We start from the raw sequence: 17,877 nt of genomic DNA on the forward strand, positions 1-17,877 counted from the left end.
AAAATGCAGACGATGAAGAAAAAAATCAAGCAGTAGATAAGGGAAAAAGAAAGGACATGGTATAGAAATAAAACAAAGTAAACCAAAGGCTATAGAGAAACATACAGTGTCTAATAATGATCAAATAGAAGTTGGAATTACCATATTTTTAATCAGAGAAGAATTGAGTAGGGAAGAAAGAATTAACCTCTTTTGTGGAAAGCAGAGTGCTGCTGAAATAATTTCATTGCCCTTAGAGACATAGGACTCATACTACACTTTCAAACATCTGGATTTGACTGATTAAGATAGGCATAGCTGATCCTATATGTTCTTTATGGGTCAAACCAGTTTTTCAATTTCAGTGACAAGGACTAGAAAACACAAGAAATTGTTGTCTAAAAAACAAGAATCAATAAATCTGCTATATTAATTCAAACTATGCCTTGAAGGGCAAGCTCATCAATATTTTAGTAAGTAATAAAGTTGGAACACTTGCCAAAGCATCCTTCTCTAAATGTTCTCTAAAAAGACATTAGTAAAAGTGTTTCAGTCCAAATTAGCAAAGATTATACAAGGAATTTCTATGCTGACCTTTTATTGTGTGTGAATATAATGTAACAGTACTAATTTTCTTTCTGAAGCACTGCAGATTGGCAGTGCCTGCTTGTGCAGAAAACGTGCAACTTAGTGGAAAATTAAGTTTCTATAAAGCAAGAAGTTGTTATGTCTCTTACCTAAGAGACAATGACTCAAAAAAAGGCAGATTTGACAATAACAATGTCTTCTTGAACAAAGTCTTCTTGAATATCTGTCTTCTTGAACTGGCATAGGAATTATATTCAAACAACATTCATAGTAAGGGAAAAGTGAACAAGAATTACTCAGGAAGGCTTTAATTCTTCTAACTTTGATCTTTCCATCCATAAAACAGACTTATTCTTTTGTGTGTGTGTGTGTGTGTGCTTCACACCATTGCTGAGAATTGCCCTTTCTTTTTAAAAATGATTTGAGTAGTAAAACTTAACTTCTATAAATTTAAGAGATTTGATGTTTCTCTATTATAAGACAGATTAATACTGAAATGCTATAGATTTATAAAAAGGTCTCACTACGAAATGTTTTTCTCCTGGTCTTCTTTCTGTGATATTTGCATTTTCATATGTCCTATGTGACTAATCCTGTCTTCTAATGTATTTTAGCATTTTCATAGAATCTCTGAAAATCCTATCTATTTCTCCCCCATACTGGCTGATAGTAAAGTGGAAAATAATCAATGGCTCTATATTGCAAAGCAAAATAGAAATAAACACCTCTAGGAATATTGCTGGGAGGAAAGATGAAGATTTCCTATCTTCTTTGATTCTGTGATACATGATGGTGCACATCAATAAGGGAGAAAGAGATAGAACATTTGTGGCAGTGGGCCTATCTGGCATGCATCTAGCTTCTGGGACTGAAAAAGCTACTCTCTAAATTTATGTTTAAAATATTTTACTCTGCCTTATTATTCTGCATGTCTTTTCAGCCACTGTATTTTGGAAACCCCTATTGTTTACAAATTAAGTATTCTGCAAACAACAGGATGTAAAACATTCATTTCTCTTAATTAGGAAGTAGTAATAATAACACTGCTTATTTTATCAGACTTTAATTTCTACTAAACGCAAGAGAACTACTCTTTTAATTATTGTATGTACTCCTGCTGATAAAAAACTATCATTAAAATAAAACTAACTGTACCACAATTAGATCAAACAGCTTCTATCTATTTTCAGTAAGGATAATAGCTCTACTACCTTTGGTTTCCATATACAAATCTGTTTAGAATACTCTTCAGCTTTGGATGATGGAAAATCTTAAGAGCCCTACATTTAATCAAACGTAGGGCACCTACCTCTCCATGGCATCTGAATATCCTGCCTCTTTCCTTGACCAGAGGAACTACATCAGTAGTGTTGTTTTTGAGGGCCTGGCTGGGGGGGCGGAACCTGTCTATTATAATTAAGTTTGAAAGGTTTTAACAAATAAAATCAAATTAACTGCTATTTTTATTCTTCTAAACCTAAAACAACAAAGTACATTAGCCAGAAATAGACCCCACCATATATTTTTATAAAAGAAAAAAAAAAGATACATTGCAATTAAATAGTAATATAGCATTACAGTTTTAGCATGCAGGATTTTTATTAGTCATGAAAAAATATGTAATATCTTAATCCCAGATATGAGACGAAACTAAAATAAGGAATATCAGGCAAATTCCTGTTTCTATTGTTGCACAACTATTGTACCCCAGATCCTCTATTTCCAATGAATCTCCCAAGAGGCAAATGGCACTTTGTTCTTGTTGAGAAGATGGGTGAAAATCTGCGTCTTCATCCAGGTGTGTGTGTATGTGTGTGAGAGAGAGGGGGTGTGGGAGAGACAGAAACAGACTTTGCTTCAGGCCATTTGGTCTGTCATACTTGCTTTACTGATTTCATGGCAATTTCTTTGTTTATTATAAGCTGCCCAGAATCACTGGAAGACATACATTTTAGTAAATTTTTCTTTTATCATATTCTAATGGAATATGATTGCCCATTCCTCTGCCAAGAATGGGAACAGTCCTTTGAAGACAACTGATATCAATATATGTATACTCAAAGGAGGAAATGCAACATTAGGGGTAGAATTAAAAGTAGACACCACTATTGCCCCATCAACACAGAAAATGTTTATGTACGAGTGATACATACAATTATAAATCCTTGAATTTATAACAATTAGTCTTTAAAATAATACATACCTTCCTGGATGCTGTTCTGCAAATGGTTGACAATTGCTGCCAAGATAGTTGACAAGCTCATCACCTGTGCACACTGGGCTAGGCCTAGAGTAAAGAGCTCATTCCAACAGGCACGCACAAGGCTTGTATTACAATCTTGCCTACGAGTTATAAAACAAATGGTAAGACTCAGGATAAATTTTTTGTATAAAAATCTCAGGGATAAGATTGCAAAAATATAATAAATTTGGAATGTTATGAGAATTGAGACATATGTTTTCTGATATTTAGCACTGAAAAGATCACTGTGTGACACAGTTGCCAACAGACACGAGGTCCAAATCATATTCAAATGTTATTTATAATGGTGAACTTTGAACTAGTCCATTTTTTATTATAAGAACATTACAAAAAAAGCAAAATATCAAAATGCAAAAGATAATTAAGAGATAAGGGCTATACAACATTGAAAACAATTAATAAAAACAACAATCTAAACCAAGACTGCCAACTTTTAAAAGATTCAATACAATGTAATACTAAACATCTGGGATATTTGTTAAACATATGTAATTAGTTTACAAAATACACTTCATAAATCTATATTATCGAAGGAAAAGAATATTATCTAAAATACTACTGCATTACTCTAAAACAATAGAATATTAAATATTCAGGACTTTAGCTTTAAGTGGCAGCAAAATGTTCCCATAGATACAAAGGGACAAAGAGTAAGACCCTATTCCTGCTTGCTCAATAAAGCTAACTGAGCTTAATTCTTTCTTCCTACCATATTTCCTAGACTGTTTTCAGTCTGAATGCATTGTAGGTTCCAAAGATTGGTAAACCCAATCGTGTAATGATTCTTATCGGCATTAGTTGGGTCAATTCATAATATTTGCCAGGGATAGACAATATATATTTTTCTTTCTCCTGTTAAGAGCTCCTGTTAAGTTCCCTGACGTTAATCTATTGAGGATTGCATGATGGGCAGGACTGAATGAGGCCAAAGCCAAAATTGAGGAGAAATACCTAGTTTCACTATTTTATTTCTGGCCTGTTTTTGATATTTTCTCAATGAATGAGATAACACAGTAGGAGAAAATAAAAAACGAAGCCATGGATTTGAACCAATTTTAAGGGTTGTCTCAAATTAGATGCTAGACTATGGAATCATTTCTGCTCTCTGACCTTGGTTGTTTGGTTGCAGATGTATAACATCTTTACTGCTAGAAGGGAGTGGGGTTTGCTCTCAGCTTATATACTGTAGCTTGCCCTGTCAGTGTAGGTGGGGGTGTTGCTTTCTCCTTGGTAGTTTCTTGATTAGGTTGTTGTTTACTGCTTGGTTGTTTGTCTGAATTGGAGGTTCCTATAGTCTCTTTTGAATGATGTGCAAATGTTGTTTATCTCTATGGGCCTGTTGATAGCAGACTTGTATGAATACCAAGCTTCCTAGGAAACAATAAAAAAGCTAAAAAGGAAACAAACTCCCCCAGAACACCTCCTCTCTAGCAATCAAGATTCAAATAAGGAATTAACATTACAATTAACACCAAACAACCAAGCAGTAAACAATAATCAAGTAATTACCAAGAAGAAAACAATACTCCTACCCATTGACAATGGCATATAGAAACTGAGTGCAAATTCCATTCCTTTTTAGCACTGAAGATATTAGTCAGGTAGCAAGCTCAAAGAATACCAAGGACTCAATAGTTCATCTCTGAGCTATATATATTCTCTTCTATTAACTCATGGATTGCCTACCTTTAATCTATTCAAAATACAATGCACAATACCCAAACTATTGTATATCTTTTTAATACATAGACTTTATTACAACTATGGACAAAACAAGAAACAACAAAAAAAGAGAAAACTCTATCATATAAGACATTGTCTAAGTTATAGCAATTACATGAAATTCTTAATGTACAATCCTTGAATTAATGGGATTGAAGTTATGATGGTACTGAAAAAAAATGTACAACTTGTCCTCAAAAGTTACAACTGTTGCACCATCCCCAGGGTCAAGTGATTGCAATTTGCAACCTTCCCAGGTTTGGGGAGCTGGTTTCCAACAAACAATGTCAACAAAGGAAGCTGGATTTATTTAATGACCTGCTGGTTTCACTTAATGACCACAGAATTCACTTATTGCTTATTGCTTTACAGCAAAAATGATCAAAATACTGGTCATGTGATGATTTGCTTAACAACCATATCAGTGACCAAAATCCCAATCCCAAACGTGGTTGCAAGTCAAGAACTACCTGTACAGTTAGATAGCTTAATCCAAATTCTGAACAAAATTTATTATTTTTGTTCAGATTAATAAAATTTTAAACAAAATTTCTCCAATATTAAAATGCAAAACATCAGGTTTATCTGCTGGTTACTTAGAATAAAAAATGGTATTTTTTTCTGACTAAGCAACCAGCAGATAAACCTTATTTTTTGCATTTCAACATTTTGCTATATGAACAACCACTATGAATTGTCACAAAATGTTGGACATGTATAGATCACATCTTATGTATTACCTGAAATGTGCAATGTTCAGCTTCCCTATTTAATCACCCTGGGACTCTCAACTTGATAGCTGAAATCTATCCTGGATATTCCCCCTTCTTATTAAAAATATTTTTATGGTACATAACAGTGTGTGCATTTATGAGTATGCGAAGCAGTAGCCACATTCTGAGGGTTAGCCTCACCAAACATTAGACGAATAACTTCTGATTTGAATGAACTGCTTGCCTGCAAATTAAGGTACATATTCTCTTTATAAACTGGTCCTAATTTATATATCGCTACCAATATGTCATGATATTGCCACATATAAATAATTCTCATACACAAAAATACTCAAGTATACAAATAGATACATATTATATCTCTCCTTTCAAAAGAACAGAAAAATAGAAAAAACCCAATATATTGTCTGCATACAAAAATACACACTTTATTGTATGTAGTTTTCTCTGAAATAAATACAATCTTTCTCATTCACATATTCCTGAATGAAATGTTGAAGAGCAAATGTTTGTCTATGCACTGCTCACCTAGCTGCGCTTCTTATATAATTCCCCCCTGTTCATATTAGTTTACATCACAAATTATTTTCTCCAAACTAATCCCTAGTTCTTCCACTATTATCATTTAGTGAAGTATAACAGGCCACAAACACCAAAATACAAATTCTTACTTTTCATATGCATTTACAATATTCCCTGATCATAAACAAAATATTTTTGGCAGTTTGGCCAGCATCATCAAAACCCAGTTTTAGTCCTAACATGTTCAAGATATGCTATACAATTTGGGATCACTATCTACAAGTCAAAATACATTCATACGGTAGTACGTACAAGTATATGCAGTTATGAACACAATGGTGTTTATTAATAATTTAAAATTGGAATGTGGCCGATATATACATATTTTAAGTAGGATAAACATGCTATTTCTTCTGAAAAGTTTAAGAAACGAAATACTATCAGAAAAGATCTCGGAAGGGAATGTTACGAATGAAGCTAAAAGGTTTTCAGACTGAATTACTTCTTATAGTTTTTATATCATCAAACGATACCGTTTGGCAATTGACATCCTGCATTTTGTTTTTGGGTCTAATTTCTGCAATTATCCTTCTTAATCATTCAAATTGCACACCTAGATTTATGTAATATTTTATAATATTAATTGACTTCCATATAATTTAATTTTTGCTTTGAAAAACTATTTACTGGGTAATTTATGTTTAATTTTTGTATATTCTTGTTCTTTTTTTGACTTGAGTTTAATTGTTCTCCTTTGTTGAAAGCCAAATGAAAATTTTCAAAAAAATGATCTAGTCTAACTCATTATATTCATCATAGCATGTTTTCCCTGAATTACCAATACAGGACTTTAGTTGTTCAGTCCAATACAAATCATTCTACCAACTAGCTTTCATATGTTGTACAACTAAAAATGTGAAGCTTGACAATGCAGCTTCAATACAGGTAGTCCTCAACTCACAACCTTTTGTTTGAAGTTATAATGGCACTGAAAAAAGTGATTTATGACCGATTCTCACACTTATGAAGCTTGTAGCATCTCCACAGTTATGTGATAAAACTTCAGATGCTTAGCAACTGGCATATTTATGTGGCATATGTATTTATGATGTTTGCAAAGTCCCAGGGTCCTGGGATTGTTATTTGCAACCTTCCTAGGGAGCTTTTGACAAGCAAAGTCAATGGGGGAAGCCCGATTCACTTATTAACTATATGATTCACTTAACAACTCTGGCAAAAACATTATAAAATGGGCACAACTCACTTAACAACTGCCTTGCTTAGCAGTGGACATTTTGGGGTACAGCATTTAATACAGCTAATGGAATACTTTTATTTTTGAGAATCATTAAATATTGTGGATTCCATTCAATGTCTATTTATCAACGGAGAAAGACAGCACATTCTTACCCTAGTGCCTGAAAAGCAGGAATGGATCTGGCCCAATGCATGGAAAGAAAAAGTAATCGTGATGCAGACTCACATATGTAATGCACATTCAGATACTCTGGCATTGGGCTAGGCATGGTTAACTGTAAGAGAACAACACAAAGTTTATTACAAATAAATTTAAAAAAAACACTGATGTATTAATCAATATAGACTAAAAAAACCCCGCATTCTTTTATACTGAATGAACATCTCTTTAAACATTCACATAGTTTTATCAATATTTTTGATAATTAAAAAAAATGTTTTTCACTCTAATGGTAGTTGAAACTCTTACCATGTATTATTAAAATTTTTAAATAACAACTGCAGTGTAAATAATAATTTCTATGTAGTTAGGGATCGCAATTTGCAATGATAATGTGGAACACAGGTATCCTTCACTTACAACACTTCATTTAGTGACCGTTCAAAGTTAAAATGGCACTGAAAAACATGAGTTATGACCATTTTTCACACTTATGACCATTGCAGTAACCCCATTTCTTATGATCAAAATTCAGACACTGGGCAATTGATTCATTTTTATGACAGTTGCAGTGTCCCAGATCATAGATCACCTTTTTTGACCTTCTGACAAGCAAAGTCAATGGGGAAGCCAGATTCATTTAACAACTGTGCTACTAACTTAACAATTGCAGGGATTCACTTAACAATTGTGGCAAGAAAAGTTGTAAAATGGGGCAAAATTCACTTAACAAATGTCTCGCTTAGCAAAAGAACTTTGGGGTTTAATTGTGGTTGTAAGTCAAATACCACCTGTAATTAAATATAATGGTTCAACATCAGAAAAGTTTAAAATGCAGTACCTATATAGAGAGAACATTTTTTTCAAAAAAATTACAGAATGGTAGCATTTGGTAGTAGTATTTTATCCTTTTAATAAGCAAACACTGATCGGTTTCAAACAGTAAGTTAAGAATGTAATGTGATTTGATTTAATACATTGTGAGAACTCATGTTTACAAGGAAGTAGTTAATGATAAACCAACCCAAGGCCAGACCTTAAATGTCACATGAGTATCTGTAAGGAGAGGTCCTTCAACTTCAATAATCGGAGTGGACTGATCCCTACTGATGACATGAATATTTCCACCACCCGCAGGATCCATCCCATCAGCTAGATTCTGTGCTGTGGCACCATCTGTAGTATTAAGTGCTTTAGCCAAAGTATCAAATGCCCTGCAAATAAAAGTAATATATCATACATATGCTTTTTATATTACATTTATCAGTGAGAAATAAAATAAAACTACTGAAATCTTGTCCATTAATCAATAACATCAACCCACAAACAGGAATTTATTTGCAGCTTTAGGAAAATTGCCAGGGTTTTCAAGCACATAAAAATACTTTAATGATTATTTGATGGGGATAAATGAAAAGGGAGTGCAAAATAATGACATGGAATAGATTCAAATGTGAACAGGATTCTTTGACATTGCAATACTATAAGTACACTTATGTGTATCATACATTTTGCACAAGGATACCAAAATCAGCTGCCGATGATTTAAAAAGAAGTGAAATTATAATTCCAGAAGGCAAATAGTTTTTTACATAGCATACAATCAACACTTCGTTTTTGTACTGTTTTTCTTAACTACTTTTCAATATTCAACTTCGCTAAGAAATATTAGTTAGCTTGATTCTTAAGTTTAACATGAGAATGAATTTCAAATACAGGGCAATATTTATTATTAATTATTTTAGTTTAATCAATTAAAAAATACTTTTATAGTCAGAGAGACCAATTAGAAAAGTTTCTAATATGAAGCACACACCTAGTAATCTCACTTGCAGATTGGTCTTCTTGTGGAATTTCTGAAGTATCTCCATTATTAAGAGATTCGTTAAGGCTGGCAAGTGATGTTACAACATTTGCTAATGTTCCCAAAGCACCTTGGCTTGTTTCAGCCTAAAAAAAAAAGTAACACTGCATAAAATGATTGAGTTTCTTTAAATATAATCTGTGCCTGTTTCCTAATACAGATACGAAAGTAATTAAAAAGAAGAGAATAAAATTATAATGAAAGGCCTAGGAAATGTAATTAATATCAACCAAATAATATAATACATAGCAGGAGGTTTATAAAGCCAGACCTATTTTTCATGGCTAGTCTATTCTATTGTCTGAACAAATAGTGCTCAACTTACGACTGTTTTGTTTAGCGGGCAGTGTCTTCAGAGTTCTCACTGTCCCAGCACCCCTGCACCCACATAACTACAATCTTGGCAAACAAGTCATACTAATGACCAGTTGCAGCACTCCATGATCATGCGGTCATTGTTGGCAACTTTCCCTGTCAATGTACCCAGAAATTCAGTGAAGAAGCCAACAAGACCAGTGCAATTCACTGGTCTAAATCTTCCAGTCCCTCTACCCTTATGTTCTACCAGCCACTTATACATCCGTGTACACCCTCTCCAGACCTGCACTGCACCTGTATGCAATTTCGCCTTGCAGCCTCACACATCTCTATGCACTCTCCCCAAGTCTTGCCATACCTCCCTCGCCCTCTCATAAACCCTCCAAGCCTTGCTGCCTGCCTCTAGACTGCTAACTAGCTACTTGGGACTTGAAACTACCTGCTGGCTTCCCTAGAATGGGAAGCCAGCGGGAAGTTGCCTCTCTTAATCGCCATGAGATTTGGTTAACAACAACCAGGATAGCAGAGATTGCCATTTCTACACAATGTGGTCAAGCTTTATGACCACATTGCTTAGCTATGGAAATTCTAATCCCAAATGACATCAGTCAAGGATCTGAATATCAAATATATTTCTCGGCAGAAATGATCTATTAATATATAAATTCTTCATGTACAATAAGATAGCAATGAGGAAAAGCAGGAAAACATGAGCTGTGCAATTAAATTTAAGGAAGGCTACCTTGGGATCTGTAGCAAGTAGCACTGTACCATCATCCCGTATTAAAGGCTGCTGAATATTTACAAGCATCCCTGAATCCAGAAGACTGGCTGATCTGTTCAAGAGGATAAAGATAAGGAAAACAACATTATGTTAATAAAGACCACAATATTCCTTTGTTTCATCATTAACAATAACATTGCAATCCATAGTTTTGGGATTTCTGAAATTGTTGGTTAAAATACTTTCTGGTTTTGCTTTTGCAGAAATTATATTGAACTGGCAGAAGGATTAAGAAAACAATTCTAGCAAAACAGGGACAGATCTTTTGGATGTGAACTCAGTCACATCCATCCTCTTTAGATCCATATCCCTCTTAGCTTGTTAAAGCAGCCTGCAGGGCACTCTTGTCAGTGGGTTCCAGCAATGGTCAATTTTCCCCTAAGGGGTTCATTCCTTTAAAGAGGCCTTGCTTTACCCCCTTCTCAAGACCTCATAATACAGACAGTCCTTGACTTATAACCAAAATTGAGCCTGGAATTTTGGTGGTAATTATGGTTGTTAAACAGGTCATATGGCCTCACTCAATTTTACAACCATATATACAATTGTTAAACAGATCATGTGGTCATTAAATGAATTTACAATATCCAATGGGTATTTCTTTTGCTGCTTTTTGTTGGAAAATAGCAAAAGTTACAAATTTTGGTCACATGACCATGAGCCTGTGCAACAAGGGCTAATATCAGTCAGCTGCCAAGTGCCTAAAATGCACTTATGTGACCATTGGAGGTGGAGGAAATGAGTGATCATAACTTTGAGGATGGGTTGAAAGTACCTTTTTATGAGTCCATTGAGACTTCTAACAGTTCTTAAGTGACCATGTTGTTAAACAAAACTACCTATACTGGACAATTTTCATCCACTACCTAACCTCCTCTATTTGGGGAAGATCATTGAGAAAGTGGTTGGGCAGCAGCTTCAGAGGACCTCGGATGAAGCGTATTATCTGGATGCCTTCTGATAGATATTCAGACACAGGAAAGAGATGAAAAAAAGCACTGGTCACATGATCTCTGGCAAAGGCAGGAAGAATGTTATATACTCATCCTTGCCCAATTTGATTGCTCTGCTGCCTTTAGTATAGTGCTGTGCTGGTCCATCTCTTTTTTCCAGCTTAATTCCAGTTGGTAGTGATTGGGTAGGAAAGATTCCACCCCGGCCCCTATTATTGGGGTGCTGCAGGCTTCTGTTCTTATTCAGCTCTACTTGAAGATACTAGGTAATCATTTCTGTTACTATGGGGTACAGTATAATCAACATGCTGATGATATCCAATTATATATATATATATCTGCCCTGGTGAATTAAACGTTGCCATGAATTTCTTATCCCACTGCCTGAGGCTGTCAAGAGTCTAGATGGGGAACAACAGGCTTCGCTTCAACCCTGGCAAGGTTGAGTGGGGTTTGGTTTTGGGGTCTGACAATTCTAGTAATATGCAATCTTTTATTGCCCCAGATGTATCAGATGTGAGGATCCTCCTAGACTCATGGTTCCTGCTTAAAGCACATACATTTGTGGCTAGGAGGACCTTTTTGCAGTTATGTCCTATGTATTAGTTGCGTCTGATCCTAGATCAAGAGCCCCTGGTCAATGTCACTCATGCCCTAGTCATTTCCATCTGCAATACACATTACAGAGGACTGCCCTTGAAAAGTATTTGAAAACTCCCAATCTTTCTTGGTCCTTCAAGAAGATCCCAATCTTCTTGGCCTTCTGTAGGATGCTACAGTAGTTGTTTTCTCATGAATTTGGACTGGAATGTTAGATGAGCCCAGCTAATTGGTCTATATGTTGCTTATTTGTTCACTATCAAATGCAAGATTATATCATTTATTTGTATCTCTGGCACCTGGTATACAATTGTTGTTGTAGTTTTCCCCATTACTTTGAATTGTTCTGCTGGTTTTGGTTTTAATATATTGTCTGCTACCCAAAGTTGTAGCAATAGAATGTGCAGATATATAAATTGTTTAAATATATAAATGTGTTTTTGTCTCCATCTCTGACTCAGAAAGTCAAAGGTATGATATTTTTTAATGAAAGGAATTTTTTATTTTACTACTCTTTAAACACATGCAATTCCTCAATAAAACGATTCATAGAACCCCATTTCATTATTAATTGTTGATTTAACACTTCGGATCAGTTTTAGTTATGAGTGTAAATCATAGGCTAAATTGACTTTACACAAGGTAGATAGATATATTTCAGGTTCATGTCTTAACATGGTTCTCACAAAAAAAAAGCAAAAAAAACGCTGGCTTATCTCTCTCTCTAGCGATTTATACTTTAGATATTGCATTGTATATACTTGCAGATAAGGCCGGAATATTAGGTGCCAAAATACATCCAAAATAATGGGTTTGGATGGGCTTATCTGTGAGTATATACAGTGTTTTTTTCTCTTCAAGCACATACACACACACACACACACACACACACACACACACGTATGTATGTATGTATGGTATTCAGCTTTGTTCGGGTATTTTCCCACGTCATTATAGTTGTGCTTTTAAAGTTGTAGCAACGTTTCGGCAGAATCTCATCTGCCATCATCAGGCTTCTGTATTGTGTTCGTCTATGAGTCAGACTTTTACAGTTGTTTCAGTTTTAAATTTGGGGCTAGCCTACTCCTGTGCCAGAATGGGTTTTTCTTCATCCTGATTGGTTGGGAGTCTTGGTCTGTGTTTATTGGTCTTGGAGTTTGCTGTGTTCTGATTGATTGGTGTTTCTAATATCTTCTGTCTGTTTTGTGGCTTTTTTTGTGTGTCTTGGTTGGCTGGCAACACAATACAGAAGCCTGATGATGGCAGATGAGATTCTGCTGAAACGTTGCTACAACTTTAAAAGCACAACTATAACGACGTGGGAAAATATCCGAACAAAGCTGAATACCATACATATAGATACCCGTGAAAACTTAAGAAAACAAATATCAGACCTCTACGGGGAAGAAATAAACAGCCAGACCAAAACCTACGAGAATCTGGAAGTTAAAAGAGCAGGAATATTATGTGACCTCAAATTCCTATGCAGCTGCAGAGACAACAATGCAACACCAACCAGCTTCAAATTAACATTTCATCACAGCACAGCAGCTACCAAACGTATCCTGAAAAAAACTGAAATGGCTCTACTCAGGAATGAGCTCCACAGAAAGAGATTCCAACTCGACCAGTTAAACAAAGACTAACCCTAACCCTACACCTGGAATTGAGCAACAAAATTCACCCTCTACTTTGGGACAAGATAAAACAACTTACAACTTGGAGAGCTGAAACTGAAACCTCTTGCAAAATGACAAACTCCTGAAGAAACTAAAGAAATTAGAACATGACAAGAAACCCCCCAACAACTCACAACAACACCTGAAAAAATTAGTATATAACGTTTCCAACAGAGAACTCACCAAACAGAAACAGATGTCCGAACCAAAGGTTTCAATTATGCTACAGCACCCAAAAAAATCCCCACAGAATCCATCATATGTGGAGTGGAATCCAGCCTAACTAAATTAAATACAGATGAAGCTGATAGAATAAGACACCAAGTCACTAACATCCTATGAACAAGCAAACCACCCAAAAGCAACTTGCACAAAGAGGAACTAAAAGCCCTACAAGCCCTAAGGAATGACAGCAGCATAATCATACTTCTAGCAGATAAAGGTAATGCCACAGTAGTAATGGATAGAAAAGACTATGAAACAAAATTGACAGACCTACTCCAAGACTCCACATACAAACCCATAAACACAGACCCAACCACATATCTGGAAAAAATAACCAAGAAGAAAATCATAACCAGCAATATGAGCAAAGAGATCCAAGATCATCCCAAGAGAAAAATCTTCCAGATGCCCCAAACTATACGGTCTCCCCAAAATACCCAAAGAAGGCATACTCCTCAGAACCATAGTCAGCTCCAGAGGAGCACCACTACAAAACCTAGCCAAATACCTAGCAAAGCAGCTACAGCCCCATGCTGAAGCAGCAGCTTCACATGAACAAAACTCATACCACCTCTTGGAAATGATCAAAGATCTACACATGGAACAAAAAGATCTTCTTGTAAGTTTCGACGTGGTTTCACTATTCACTCAAGTCCCAATAAAAGAAACCCTAGAAATCATCAAAAATAAATACCAACCACCCAAGCACCTCATGGAACTAGCAGAACACTGCTTAACCAACACATATTTCATACACAAAGGACAAAGATACCAGCAAAGTGAAGGAACCCCTATGGGATCACCACTGTCACCCATCATTGCAAACCTGTTCATGGAAGAATTCGAATCCAGAGCTCTAGCTAATGACACCCACAAACCCAAACTATGGCTAAGATACATCGACGACACATTTGTTATTTGGCCCCATGAAAAATAAAACCTAAACAATTTCCTAACACACCTAAACAGCACACACTCAAAAATCAAATTCACCATGGAAATGGAAACAAACAACTACCATTCCTAGATGTACTAATCTACAAAAAAATAGATGGCACACTAGGACACAGCATATATCAGAAGAAAACACACCACCAATCGCTACCTCAACACCCAATCCTACCACCACCCAGCACAGATAAACTCCGTGGCCAAAACACTAATTGCCAGAACCAAACGCCTGGCAGACAAGACACACATAAAGACTGAACTATGCACTCTGACCAAACTACTGACAGCCAATGGCTTCCACAAAAGCAAAATCACAGGCCTGATCCACAAAAACACACTGAGATATAATGGAGACCTAGAAGATGAACAGACCTATGGAACAGCTGTTCTGCCCTACGTAAGAGGTACTACAGACAAAATCAGTAAGATACTACACAGGCATCACATCAAGACTGCCTTTAAAACAGACAGAAAAATAGCAGCCATCCTTAGAAACCCCAAAGATAAAATTGACCTGGAAAACCAAGGCATATATGAAGTCCCCTGTGCATCATGCCCTACCACATACATCGGACTGACCAATAGAAGAATAAGTACCCACCTGGATGAACACAAAAATGCAGTCAAAAAGCTGGAACACACTTCCTCACTAGTCCAACACATGAAAGCTACAGGTCATAGCATCAACTTCAATGGCACCAAAACCCTAGCCACTATAGAAAACCCCAGCTACAGAATCATCAGAGAAGCCATAGAGCAGTGGCCCCCACCTTTTTTGTGCCACGGCCTGGTACCGGCATCACAAAATGATCCGCGGCCCGGTACCGGCATCAGCACGCATGGCAAGGCGAGCCGAGTGACCGGCCAGCCAGCCGTCCCCCACTTCTCCCCGCCACCTTCAACTGCTCCTTTGTACCTTTGTCGATGGGCTTCGGGATGGTCGCTCGGCTCGCCTTGCCTTGGGTGCTGAAATAATCCTCGCACCTTAGTTTTGTTTGAAGCCGCCCCCCCCTTCGATGAAACTAAGGTGCGAGGATTCCTTCAGGACCCAAACGCTGCTTTCCAACCGGAAAAGCTCACTGGAAGCACTTTCTCATCAAAACAAGATGGCGGCACCCAGCAAACCGGCGGCCCAGTAGAAAATGTTCTACGGACCGGTACCGGTCCGCGGCCCAGTGGTTGGGGGACCCCTGCCATAGAGATTGAAAAAAGATCTGAAAGCATGAATAGAAGAGATGACTCCACCAGACTGTCAATTATCTGGAAGCCTGCACTCTCAAACAAAAAAAAACTCCACACCACAAGCCAGGCAAACACCTGGGCACAGACAGATCCCCCCTGATACCTCCAGCTCAAACACACCCCCACCAGGCACCCAGATGAAACCTAGCTTCCTAATAAATGATAGCTGTCCATTTACTCAGAGCCAAGCCACACCAAAAGCCTCCAATGCAGGAAACACAATGTTGCCAGCCAATCAAGACAAAAAAAGCTACAAAACAGACAGAAGATATTAGAAACACCAATCAAGCAGAACACAGCAAACTCCAAGACCAATAAACATACATACATACATATACATACATACATATATACATACATATATATATATTTGTTTTCTTAAGTTTTCGCAGGTACTTACATGTATGGTATTCAGCTTTGTTCAGGTATTTTCCCACGTCACTGTAGTTGTGCTTTTAAAGTTGTAGCAACGTTTCGGCAGAATCTCATCTGCCAGAAGCCTGATGATGGTAGATGAGATTCTGCCGAAACGTTGCTACAACTTTAAAAGCACAACTACAATGACGTGGGAAAATACCCGAACAAAGCTGAATGCCATACATGTAAGTACCCGCGAAAACTTAAGAAAATAAACATCTATCTATCTATCTATCTATCTATCTATCTATCTATCTATCTATCTATCTATCTATCTATCTATCTTGTATACCATCATGGATAAATCCATTTAAGAATAAGATATGAAAATTTTGAGAGTCTACATATCTGTGGATGGTCTTATTTCAAGGATATACTATACCTATACACACAAGAAAATAGTTCGAAAATAAATGAAACGAGTATATGAAAATGAAATCTTTCTCATACATTAATATTTTTTTGTTTTTTTCACTTATTATTTGTTATCCTATGTTTTAATGTTGGGCAAAATTAATAAGTAAAATAAACATAGTGTTTCAATTTATAAAGAAATAAAACTAGCTTCTATTTAATTTAGTAATTTCCTGAAAAATATTGATATGTTTCTATAACTTAAATATTTAACTCTAAAAGGGCTTTAAAGATACATTCATTACTTACCTAGCCCCATCTTTATCTGCAACAAATGTTGGGGTTGCTATCAAAGGACTTCTTAAATCCTTTCTAATATATATTTTTTCTGTTGAAGCAGCACAGTTGGTTGGCTTCTCACGTTGTACATCAAAAGGCTTCCTTTCACTCTGTACAGCTACATCACAACACAAAAAATACACAGGTTTAAATCTCTGCAACACATAGATTCTTAAAAGCATTAATTCACATTTAAACTTCATTTTAACCAAAGGTGTGGTCTATACTGACTCTATTTAATCCTGTGGTTCTGATACATAGGATTATATTGTCTGGGGATGTTTTCTATAATTATACTAATGACACTAAGCTTTTTAGAACTTTTTAATTTGATTTTGACAGATATTTAAAAACACAACCAAGAAAAAAATGAAGAAATAAAAAATACTAACAACAAAAATAGACAACAAATGTATTTGTAGTCTCAGTATGCAATAAAGCACAAATACAACATTTTAAATGCAGGGGGGAAATCCTAAAACAATTAGTAATGATATTAAGTGTAATCTTGTATCAATGTTAAGATCAATATCAGTTAACTAGTGAACCATTGTGAATCAACTTGAACAGTGTATCACACTAGACAGACATTTATGAAATATAGTTAAATTCAAAGGGCATATAGAAACAACCAAAGTATTGGTGACTCAGCATTTTTCCAGGGAATCCCAATTTATAGTAAAGTAAGCTGAAACTGACAAAAGTACAAGTAGTCCCAGTTGTAATTTGTGATGGTCGGAAAATGGTCAGTTATATCACCAGTCCAATTTTATGATGTTTTTTGCGGCAGTTGTAAAGTGAATCACTGTGGTTATGAAATGAATCTGCAGTTGTTAAGCAAACCAATGATTTGCTATGGGCACAGTTTTGCAAAAAAACTGGAAGTAAATGCTGGTTTTCAGCAAAACTGTTGTAAAACACATTCA

The 17,877-nt window shown here is 36.0% G+C and overlaps 1 protein-coding gene across 8 annotated transcripts in view; it reads right to left on the reverse strand.

Moving 5' to 3' along the window:
* Window positions 1-17,877, reverse strand: part of NR2C2 (nuclear receptor subfamily 2 group C member 2) — a 58,602-nt gene that overhangs the window by 4,913 nt on the left and 35,812 nt on the right. For all 8 annotated transcript variants that reach the window (XM_026722956.2, XM_026722964.2, XM_087923745.1 and 5 more), the window contains 6 exons: window positions 16,922-17,069; window positions 10,150-10,243; window positions 9,042-9,175; window positions 8,262-8,439; window positions 7,219-7,340; window positions 2,771-2,910 (listed from right to left, as the gene is read on the reverse strand). In XM_026722956.2, coding sequence (XP_026578741.1) covers window positions 2,771-2,910; window positions 7,219-7,340; window positions 8,262-8,439; window positions 9,042-9,175; window positions 10,150-10,243; window positions 16,922-17,069 — 816 coding nt within the window. The remainder of the gene's footprint in view (window positions 1-2,770; window positions 2,911-7,218; window positions 7,341-8,261; window positions 8,440-9,041; window positions 9,176-10,149; window positions 10,244-16,921; window positions 17,070-17,877) is intronic.

The sequence above is a fragment of the Pseudonaja textilis genome, chromosome 2 (assembly GCF_049901715.1).
Source record: "Pseudonaja textilis isolate UNSWEBS1 chromosome 2, rPseTex1.2, whole genome shotgun sequence".
NCBI classification, from domain to species: domain Eukaryota; kingdom Metazoa; phylum Chordata; class Lepidosauria; order Squamata; family Elapidae; genus Pseudonaja; species Pseudonaja textilis.